This window comes from Scylla paramamosain, chromosome 7 (genome assembly GCF_035594125.1).
Source record: "Scylla paramamosain isolate STU-SP2022 chromosome 7, ASM3559412v1, whole genome shotgun sequence".
Lineage (NCBI taxonomy): Eukaryota > Metazoa > Arthropoda > Malacostraca > Decapoda > Portunidae > Scylla > Scylla paramamosain.
In genome coordinates, this window is record NC_087157.1 from 9,898,353 (window position 1) to 9,910,000 (window position 11,648).

General features: G+C 38.7%; 1 protein-coding gene across 3 annotated transcripts in view; it reads right to left on the reverse strand.

Annotated features, from left to right (window-relative positions):
• Positions 1 to 11,648, reverse strand: part of LOC135102047 (integrin-linked protein kinase-like) — a 47,513-nt gene that overhangs the window by 6,670 nt on the left and 29,195 nt on the right. Inside the window, exons 6-7 of one of the 3 annotated variants that reach the window (XM_064006702.1) lie at positions 9,630 to 9,662; positions 1,810 to 9,036 (exon numbers count right to left, since the gene is read on the reverse strand). The exons of 1 other annotated variant lie outside the window; for it this stretch is intronic. In XM_064006702.1, the coding sequence (XP_063862772.1) occupies positions 9,016 to 9,036; positions 9,630 to 9,662 (54 nt within the window). In that variant the 3' untranslated portion in view covers positions 1,810 to 9,015. Of the gene's footprint in view, positions 1 to 1,809; positions 9,037 to 9,629; positions 9,663 to 11,648 lie in introns of those variants that run through there. One more of the 3 variants, XM_064006701.1, reaches the window with a different exon arrangement.

Sequence of the window (11,648 nt, forward strand, 5' to 3'; positions counted from 1 at the left end):
GGGTGGGGCGTGAATGGCAGAAGTTGCACTCCTGGCGGCCTCATAGGAGTGGCAACTTCCTGAAGTGATCATGAATCTTCCAGGGAGATGAGTCATTGGACTAATTCTTCATTGTGTAAGCCCATCTTTATTATCACCTTCAGTTATATCTCCTTGCACTTTGATGACTTGCCAGGAGAAATGTTGACTTCTTCAGCTATGCTATTTTTGTTGCCCTTGGCCAGTGTTCCTTCTACATAAAAAAAAAAAAAAAAATGCATCACAGGCGAACGGAAAAATTGGCAAAGGGGCTGTGTGCTCTACTTTCTCAAACTCACATGGTGAAATGCTCCATATACCTCTTAGGGACATTGAGATGATGCCACAAAGCATTGACACTGCACACTGACACTGCACTGCACTGCCCTATGCAATGACACTTTAGAGGTCCACTTAACACTGCTTGTCTTGGTTGTGGGTAGCACTACTTCACTGCACATGTGTAGTAAGCTCCTGTGGGTCACTTGTAACACAAGGGGGATGAGTGAAATGCCCAGGTTGCGGTAGGTCATTGTTACAAACTTGAGTACAAGGAAAAGACAGGTCAATTGTCATCTGGGACAGCCGGACACCTACTACAGGACGCTGGCTGAGTTGCCAACTGCCGCCATGTATCCATCATATGTCCGTGTTATGTACAGTGTTACATTTCTCTATTATACATAGATTAATGGATTTAGTGTTTGACATAATGTCATAGGGAGGAGATATCTTTAGTGACCACTCATCATTTTGGCTCACAAAATGGTTGTTTTAAACAGTGTCTCACTGAATTGCTGTGTGATGCCTGGGAAACATGTGCCTAGATGACATAGTTTGTATTATAGAGTTTCATAAGAATGGTGAAACAAATAGAGAAATAAGCTGAGTAACTAATATTTATAAAAAGACCGAGTACACTGATTAAGCAATGGTGCAATGAGGGATGTGTGGATATGCTTCACTACAAACATGGTGGTGGACCAGCTCAAAAAGTTTTTCTTATAACACCTTAAATATTATTAAAAGGCAGTTAGCTCACAGCAAAACAACTAAAAAGAACTAAAACAAAACCCACAGCTGTTGGAAAATGTCTCAGTTTGCTCTAATCAGAGTGATATGTGACAGGCTGAACTGCTACAAAATGAAGGCATGCACCAAACTTCATGTGAATGAAAAGCAGAGAAAGAGAAGGCATGATTTTGCCAACAGTTATAAAGACTGGGACTGTGGAGTGGAGGAAAGTTCTCTTGACTGATGAAATCATCTTCTCTATCATTGGTAACATGGGAACAAAACTAGGGTTCTTCTGACATGTCAGCTTGTGAGCCACGCTACACGGTCATATGTGTGATGCACCCTCCATGTCTCATGGTTTGGGGTGCATTTGGCTATGGAGGTTTGTCTGACCTTGTTATCCTTCCTAAAGATGGTTAGCAAAGTTTACCTAAGCATCCTCAGTGATAATCTGGCAGATTGTGTTGCTGCTATTAGCACCAAGATCCTCCAGCAAGATGTAAAAGACTGGTTCCATATATGTGAAATCAGTTTTATTACAGACTGACCAGTATGGAGTCCAGATATATCTCCAATAGAAAATCTTTGGGTAATACTAAAAGCAAAACCAAGGCAGACACATCCACCATCTGTAAACTTGAATCTGCTGTTTAGAAAATGTGGTCAGAAATACCCTGGTCTACTGCTGAAAACTTGTCTGACTTGGTTCTTGGCAGGATTAAGATCATACTTAAGGTGAATGGATATCCAGTTAACAAATAAATGAGTCACTGGTAAGTACAACATTTTATTTATCAGTCATTATATGTGTGTAAAGCATACTTATTCTGTATACAACATGAGTTTACATAGAGTTCTAAAGTAGTGTGGCTCTGACTGTAGATGAACAGTAACAGTCTACCACAGCAGCAATAGAGTGGTCAGAAAGGAAATTTGAGATGAACTTACAAAGAGAAGGATAGAAACCATAGGAAGGTAGTTTCAGAATTAAAGCTTTGTGGCAGTCTTTGATAAGTCTAAGGCAACAGCAAAAGTTTCGCCAATGTACCTAAAAGAGGATGACAAGACTTGGTAAGGAAAGCTAGATCACCAGTAGAGTGGTTATAATGGAACCCATATTGATGATCAGTTATGGGTTTCTGAAGTACGTAATATGTTTCAGAATCTTTCTGTTGAGGATAGATTAATATCTTTAGAGAAGTAGGAAATTAAAGCAACAGGATGGTAGTTTAAGGGATTAGAGCAGTTAATTTTTTTAGGAACAAGCTGAATGTAGGCAATCATACAGCAAGAAGGAAAGATAGATGTTGATAGAGAGAGTTGGAAGAATTGGACTAGGCAAGGTCCAAGCATGGATGTACAGTTTTGGAGAACAATAGGAAGGACCCCATCAGGTCTAGAAACGTTCTGAAGATTAATACCAGTGAGGGCATGGAAAACATCATTGCGAAGGATCTTAATGGGAGGCATGAAATACTTGGAGACTGGAGGAACGGGAGGAACAAGCCCAGAATCATTCAAGGCAGAATTCCTAGCTATGGTTTGAGCAAGGGATGTACTTTTAAAGATGGATGAGATGGCAGTAGTGCCATCAGATTGAAATAGAGAAAGGAAAGATGGAGAAAAGTTGTTGTAAATATTTTTGGTTAAATGCCAAAAGGCTAAAAAGTCAAGAGGAAAGTTTAACAGATTTTGATATTTTCTATTGATGAAGTTTTTAGCTAGTTGAAGAACAGTCTTGGCATGATTTTTGGGTAGAAATATAAAGTGCATGAGATTCAAGTGGTGGAAGTTTTGTGGACTGACTCTTCATCATATATAGCACAAAAATTAGAATAGGCTGAGTTAAACTGATGTTTTGAAGGTTTAAGATGAAAGTCCCTATGCGAGACTGTCTTTGTTATGTGTTCAGCACAGAGAAACAGGTCTCTGCTACAGAAACAGTAATCATTCCATGGAAAATCAGAATAATATCTCCTGAGATCCCCCCAATTAGCAGAAGCAAAACACCAGAGGCATCTCTGCTTTGGGGTATCCTGAGGAGGAATTTGAACGTTAGGAGAAGATATAGATATGAGGGTGTGATCATAGGAGCCCAACAGCTCTGAAGTCAGCTAGGTGAGAGAAAATGCAGATTTAAGAGCATGGACACAAGAGCAAGTTAAGCCATTACACACCTAGAAACAACATCCCATTTTGGAATGAAACTGACAATAGAGGAAGTAGGAGAGAACAAAGAAGAGGTTATTGGCATTTGCCTCAGACACCTGTATTTTGGTGAGGAAAAATGAGGTTTTGTAAGCACTAAGCAGTCATACACCCAGTAAATGCACCCACTCACATAAGCTGATAAACTCTCACCTGCACACTGCAATGAATATTTACAAAAAGTTGCAAGGTTTTTATTTCGCAGAGGGTAGCTAGCTAGCCCCTCTACCCTCCCCCACCCACTGCAGTGATGTCACGAGTGGCTAACTTGTGATTGGCTGTTGCCTGTCTCTCTCTCTCTCTCTCTCTCTCTCTCTCTCTCTCTCTCTCTCTCTCTCTCTCTCTCTCTCTCTCTCTCTCTCTCTCTCTCTCTCTCTCTCTCTCTCTCTCTCTCTCTCTCTCTCTCTCTCTCTCTCTCTCTCTCTCTCTCTCTCTCAGCTATGACCACACTGAGAGCGCGAGTAAGCTGGCAAATGGCGAGAGCCAGAGTGAGAAATTTTATACATTACAACCAGCAGTCAGAGAATGGCATTCTATATTATCTGCTGTATCTCACCTTAGAAACTAGATAGGGCATTTTGGTTTGACTTGACAGTGGTTACAAAACTCAGATATGCTGGTAAAAGTTTGATAAAAACAATAATAAAGAAATTATGTTGAGTTGAAGTCAAAACACCACCCTGAAATGTTTATAACACATTTTACTTATGGCCAGCATATTCAGTGGCTATGGTATGAATGCTAAAATAAAAGTCTCCCAAACATGTTGATATAAGCAGATCTTTCAAAAACTGCCACATCAGTGAACCATGAGACTAACATTTTCACTTAATTTCTTGTGTGTACTGACAGTTGCTTTTGTTCACTACTGTGAACATGAGGGATGATGCCTTGCCAGGCTACTTGATCCTTGGTTCCTTTATAACAAAACTATGCTTCTGTTGTATCTCTCAAATAATTATTTTACAATGCACACTCATCTTTTATTTTCATGGGTAGCATGTATACAGGAAATTGTCAATCATGATAATGCCCAGTAAATCAGCTGATGTGGGTGGTGGGGGGTGGCTGGGTAGGTTTTGAAGTGGAGGGTGGAAATCCGTTGCCATGGCAACTCCCACCTGAAATCACTTCCAACATGGCCACTCACCCGACCTCTCAGATCATAGTAACAGACGATAGTGGGATTACCATGTCTCAGAGAGAGAGAGAGAGAGAGAGAGAGAGAGAGAGAGAGAGAGAGAGAGAGTCTTACTACCTTTCGAAAATATTATGCCTCTCATCTCTGAAATGCTCCATATAACCACCTTGCATATCAGTTGAAATTAGCATGATTTTTGATAGAGTTTTTAATTTCATGTATGATGTCAACAAGAGATTAGCACTCACATTATGTCTTTATACTTTTATCGTGAGATGATGCAGGAGAGAAAGCAGAACACACACACAAACAAATGGTGATTACACTGACTGATAGTGATTGATCAGACGGGATCGGCTGATCAGCGACATGCATCCCATTATCTCTCACTTACAAGTCATATGTTCTTATATTTTGACATGAAATACTGCAGGGAAGAAAATAATAACTACACTAAAAATATATACCAACACACACACTGGCCAGCTGTTTGGGTGCTAGAGCTCCTGAAGATACAAGCTACTGGATCTAGACAAAATAACGAGGCCTAGTAATATATAAGCAGGGGTGAGAGAGGGTTACAGAATGTTCTGTCTCCAAATTTAATACATAAAGGAGTATTTTGAGGTTAAAAGAAATGGAAGGAAAGAAAAATCTAGGTGGCACCTGTGGGCTTGAGACAGTTGGTGGAGGCAATTGGAGAAAGGGATTTTTCAGGATTCAGAGAAGAGAAAGGAAATATGAGGAGAACAATCAGTGTAGAGAAAGAAATAAGGTGCATGAGGGGACTGACCTCTGGCATTCTAGAAAAGCAGGACAAACTTATTATGAAAACAGAATTGAGAAAGAAGTATAGTGAATGTGAGAGTGCTCTAAAGATAAACAATGAGATGAAAGGCAGTGGAGAAACTAAAAGAAAATGAGATACTCAAGACTACATATAATGAATATGAAGTAAGTCTGCAGGGGCTGCAAGAAAAGGTGGAGGATAATGCAGGAAAAGTGGAAAGGGGAAGTATGTGAAACCAAATTGGAGGAACTGAGAAATGCCTGGAAGGAAGAACATAATGAAAAAGTTACCTTCACAGAGGTGGTTAAAAAACAAATACAGGAAAAGACCAAGGACTCAGTAATTCAGATAATTAAAGAAAAGGAGGTTTTGGTGAGAGACACAGTGGGTAAGAAGAAATGTATGGTCTTTTTTGGATTGCAAGAGAAGAAAAACCTAGTAAAGTCTGTCAGAGAGAGAAGAGGAGTTGGTTAGGAAAATTATTACAATGGTCCAAGATGAGGAACAGGGAATGGAACGAGAAGTGGAAGAAGCATATAGAATTGGAAAATATAGTGAAGGGGGTAAAAGACCGTTAAAAGTGAGAATGAGATCCCAAGTTGCAGTAGAGGAGATGCTAGTGAGAACTGGGAAGCTGGCAGAAAGTTCAGAATACAAGAATATGTGGGTAAAAAGAGATTATGATCTTGGAAGAAAGGAAAAAAGAGAGGGGCCTGAGAAATGAAGCTAATGAAAAAAAAATGAGAGAAGGACAGAGACAGAGAAGAGGGAATTTTATTGGAGGGTACTAGATATGAAACTAAGGAAATGGTATATTTGGGAAAGGGAACAAGAAATGAAAGAACTACAGCAGCAGACAGACAAATTGCATGTGGTGGGAGAAGTTGTACACTAAGAGTAATGTATACAAACATAGATGGGTTACTTTCAGGTGTACTGGAAGTGAGAGATTACTTAAAGGAAAATAGACCAGAGGTGCTGTGCCTAACGGAGACTAAGTTAAAAGAGGAAGTCCATTTAAGCTTTAAGGAAGAGGGATATAATTATTGGAGGAGAGATAAAAAGGGAAAAGGAGAAAGAGTATTGATAATGGTTCAAGAATATATATATATATGTGGAAGAAGTGCAATATGGAGATGGCATGGTGAAGGTCATTGGTATAACAATTAGGACCAGTGGGAGAGAAAGGAGGAGGATCATGTTAATGTATGTGCCACCGAAGACTAATACATGGAGGCTGGAGGATCATAAGGAAATGCTAAAGGAAGTGTTGAAGTGCCTGGACAACATGATAAGGAAGGACAGTAAAATACCACTAGTGGGAGACTTCAACTGCAAAAATATAAGCTGGGAGGAGATGGAAGTTTATGGAGATGCTGGACTGTGGAGTGAAGAAATGCTACAGTTAGCTATGGTGAATGCAATGGACCAATGGGTGAAGAAAGATACAGAGGGGAGGAGAAACCATCTTTGCTAGACCTGGTATTCACAAAAAAAAAAAAAAAACCGGAGCCCAGTCCAGCCATTAAATACTTAAGCCCAATGGGAAAAAGTTACCATGTGGTGTTAGAAGTGGTGCTGCAAGATTGGAAGGTTTTACCATGTAAGGAGGATTATAAAAATGGGAGACTAAATCATGCAAAGACAAATTTTACAGAGTTAAGAAAATTCTTCGGGAGTATTGATTGGAAGGGACTTATGGAAGGGAAGACAGTGCAAAAGAAATATGAAACATTCCTGAAAAAGTACAGTGAGGATGTGCAGAAGTATGTACCTGTATATAATGTAAGGAGGAGCAAACATATTTGGTATAATGCCAGATATGCAGAAGCTAAGAAGAGAAAGGATATAGCTTGGAAGAAACTGAAGAAACAGAGAAATGAAAATAATAGAGAGCAGTATAAGGAGACAAGGAATGAGTATGTTAGAATAAGAAGAGAGGAGGAGAAACAATTTGAAAAGGATGTGGTAAAGAAATGTGAAGCAGAGCCCAAGCTTTTTTACAAATATATCAGTGGAAAGATGACAAGCAGAGACCATTAACAAAATAGTAAAGGAAGAAAGGATATATCAAACAGTAGAAGAGATGAGTGAAATTATGAATGAGAGTTTCAGGTCTATGTTAAATGTGGAAGTGGATTTTACAGAACCAAACGAGGAGGTGAGGCAGGGGGGGTTACGGGAAGTCTTGGTGCAAAAATATGAAATTAGCAAATTGTTAGAGAAGTTGGATGTCAGAAAAGCAATGGAGCCTGATGGAGTGTCAGGTTGAACACTAAAGGAATGTAGAGAACTAGTGGTGGAGCCAATATGGGATGTGATTAACAGCTCACTGATAGAGGGAAGAGTACCAAGACAGTGGAAGAGAGCAAATATAGTGCCAATACACAAAGGAGGAAAGAGGACTGAGCCACTAAATTATAGACCGGTGTCGCTAGCTAGTGTTGTGGGCAAGATCTGTGAAATAGAAATAGTGAAATATTTGGAAGAGAATGAAGTTATAACAAATAGTCAATTTGGTTTCAGAAAAGGAAGGTCATGTGTGACAAATTTACTAAGTTTCTATACAAGAGTAATAGATGAAGTACAAAACAGAGATGGGTGGGTAGATGCAGTATAGTTGGACATCAAAAAAGCTTTTGATAAAGTTCCACATAAAAAACTATTGTGGAAGATGGAACAATTAGGAGGACTGAGAGGGATAATGCTAAAATGGATGAGAGACTACTTAAAGGATAGAGAAATGAGAACTGTGATCAAGGACACCTGTTCAAGTTGGAGTAATGTAACAAGTGGAGTACCACTGGGGTCAGTGTTAGCACCCATTATGTTCCAAATATACATCATTGATATGCAGGAGGGTTTGACCAGTTATATTAATCTGTTTGCTGATGATGCAAAATTGTCAAGAGCAATAAAGAGCCATGTTGATTGTATGGAGTTGCAAAGAGATATTGACAAGATTTATGGGTGGAGCAAGAAGTGGAAATTGGAATTCAATGCTAAGAAATGCCATGTGATGGAATTGGGAAAGAGTAAAAGACCTGCTTGGGACTATAAAATGGGGGAGGAAGTAATAATGAAGAGCAAGGAGCTAGGAGTGGTTTTTCAAGATACCCTGACCTCAGAAGGGCATATAAATGACATTTAGCTTGATGTATGGGATGTTAACAAATATTAGGATGGCATTTCATTACATGGATAAGACTATGATGAAAAACTTATAGCCACTATGCTACATCCCAGACTGGAATATGCAGCAGTGGTGTGGTCTCCGCATATGAAGAAAGGCATAAAGAAGTTGGAAAGAATTCAGAGGGTAGCTACAATGATGGTACCAGAGCTGAAAGACCTAACCTACGAAGAAAGGTTGAAGGAAATGGGACTGCCAACTTTGCAAGTTAGAAGAGAAAGAGGAGTTCTAATAACGATGTATAAAATAGTTAACCACACTGAGAAGGTACACAAGCAGGATCTGGTGTTACTGGAAGATGAAGCTGGACGGACAAGAGGGCACTTAAAGAAGATAAAGAAGAGTCAGTGTTTGAGGGACATCAAGAAGTATAGTTTTCCACATAGAACTGTGGATATCTGGAGTGGTCTAGATGAGGAGGTTGTTACAGCACCAAATGTGCATAGATTTAAGGAAATGCTGGATAAATACAGATATGGAGACGGGACACTATGAGCCCTGCTCAGACCCTGTATTATACAACTAGGTAAATACACACACACACACACACACACACACACACACACACACATGGGGAAATTTATCATATGGCTGGCAAGGAGGTGGCCATCAGCAGTGAACTCACTGATCACTGATTTTCGTCTGTTGTCATATTGTTTTGTGAGCAATCTAAAGAGAAGTATAAAATATCATAAATTCAACTGATTTTTAGCAGATTTTTTTTTTTTACATGTCATTCCTTATCAGATTTTGATTGACATAGTAAGAATAATTTCCTAAAACTATTTTGTTTAGAATTTTGTTTCATTTTGGAAAAATCAGCTAGGGCAGCCTGTTTTCAACCTGTCCCACGGACAGTAGGTTTAAAGGAATACTAAGGTATAAACTTAACAAAAGGAGAGAAAAAAAACTTGGACTTTTTATGCAGCATCTTATGAAAGTGTTTTTTGTGGAAAGGAGATTAATATTAGTTCATGCATATTACATTTACAGTGACAACTAACTTCCTATTAGCAGAAGTCTTATTGTACAAATTTAAGTGAATTCTCATGTTGCCCTAACATTGGCTCACTCTTTAAAAAGATAATAAATAAATATTACTACTAGTTAGAAACTAAGAATTTGATCAGTGTTTTTTTATCTTAACCATCCCCTTAAGGGAGTTCCAAGGAACAGGAGAGAGAGAGAGAGAGAGAGAGAGAGAGAGAGAGAGAGAGAGAGAGAGAGAGAGAGAGAGAGAGAGAGAGAGAGAACAAACTTACTTTACATTGTGAAGCAGTATATGGTGGTGGTTTCTGTGGAAACAAAAAATAAAATAAAATAGATAAATAATAATAATAGTGTACACATATTACACTTAGTGACACAGTTAACATGTTATTAGTATGAGCTTCATTGTATTTAAGTGAATTCATACTGGTAGGTAGTTTTCACTTGGAAAAAAAAGAAGTATAAGAAAAAAATGCATAAGCTATATGGTTTCTGATAATCCAACAACTTAATCTGTCAGTGCCATGCCGTAAATTTCCAACATGTCACATTCCCAGTGCCACAACCATGAGTTTGTGGTGGCAACTTTAAAGAGTACTAGAATGTTTCTTTGTTAATGGAACTTAACAGGAAACACAGTGTGTAAATGCTCCAGGCCTTACCCTAGTTAACAAATGTGTTTGTTGCTGAGCTTGCTGTATGGGACATGACTGGTGGGCAAGTCAAGGCTTGTATGTGTATAATAATTAGGGGGTTCACAATGGACTGAGTTGTTGGTGGTCACTGGCTGTATTAATGCAGGGTTTGGTATGTGCTTCTACAATTCCATGGAGATGCACATTCTAAACTCACTTGTGATACATTTTGATGCACTGTACCCATAGGCTACAAAACATTAATCTGAAGTGTTTATGCTAACAGTATCATGTTATTTGGTAATGCATATTCTACAGAACAGTTATTATAAGCTAAATACATGGAACTAGGCTCTCAGTGTTTTCACATTTATTTCTGGTCTCCAGCTATGTATTTAGTTTGAAGCATTTTCCACGATTTCTACATTGACACCAATCCTGGGAACACCACTGCAGACCTGTACTTACCTCATTGATTCCATGCCAGACAGGATCAAGATGGTCTTAAAAACTCATGGAAGAATGCAGATTACTGAACACAAGTAAAGAGTCTCTAAATCTTTTAATTTTTTCATACTTAATATCTCTGTACCACTATCCATTTTTTTTTTGCAGTTACTACACACACACACACACACACACACACACACACACACACACACACACACACACACACACACACACACACACATATAACACTCTCCCTGTGTGTGTGTGTGTGTGTGTGTGTGTGTGTGTGTGTGTGTGTGTGTGTGTGTGTGTGTGTGTGTGTGTGTGTGTGTGTAGTAACTGAAAGAAAAAAATGGAGAGAAGTGGTACAGAGATATTAAGTATGAAAAAAATTAAAAGACTTAGAGACTCTTTACTTGTATTCAGTATTTTGCATTCCCCCATGAGCTTTTAATACCATCTTGATCCTTTCTGGCATGGAATCAACAAGGTAAGTACAGGTCTGTAGTGGTGTTCCGAGGATCAATAGGTATTTAATGGTGTTGATGTAGAAATCGTGGAAAATGTGTGTGTGTGTGTGTGTGTGTGTGTGATAATAATAATAATAATAATAATAATAATAATAATAATAATAATAATAATAATAATAATAATAATAATAATAACAACAACAATAATAAACGGTTTATTATCAAGGCAGTTTACTAACTGAAGATGTACAGAGGGGGTGGGGGAATACTTAACATTAATCCTAAACCTAAGTCTAATCTAGAAATGTGTGTGTGTGTGTGTGTGTGTGTGTGTGTGTGTGTGTGTTTTATGTAAAAGGGCCACTGGCCAAGGGCAACAAAAATTTTTAATAAGAAAGAAAGACCCACTTAATGCCAGTTCTGATAGAGATGTCAGATAAAAAAAAAAAAAAGGATGTCTTGAAACCTCCCTCTTGAAAGAGTTCAAGTTATAGGAAGAAGGAAATACAGAAGCAGGCAGGGAGTTCCGTAGTTTACCAGAGAAAGGGATGAATGGTTGAGAATATTAGTTAACTCTTGCATTAGAGAGGTGGACAGAAGAGGGATGAGAAAAAGAAGAAAGTCTTGTGCAACCAGGCCACAGAAGGAGAGGGAGGCATGCACTTAGCAATAGTAGAGGAACAGTTGGTGTGAAAATAGTAGTAGAAGATAGCAGGAGCTGTAACATTATAGTGAT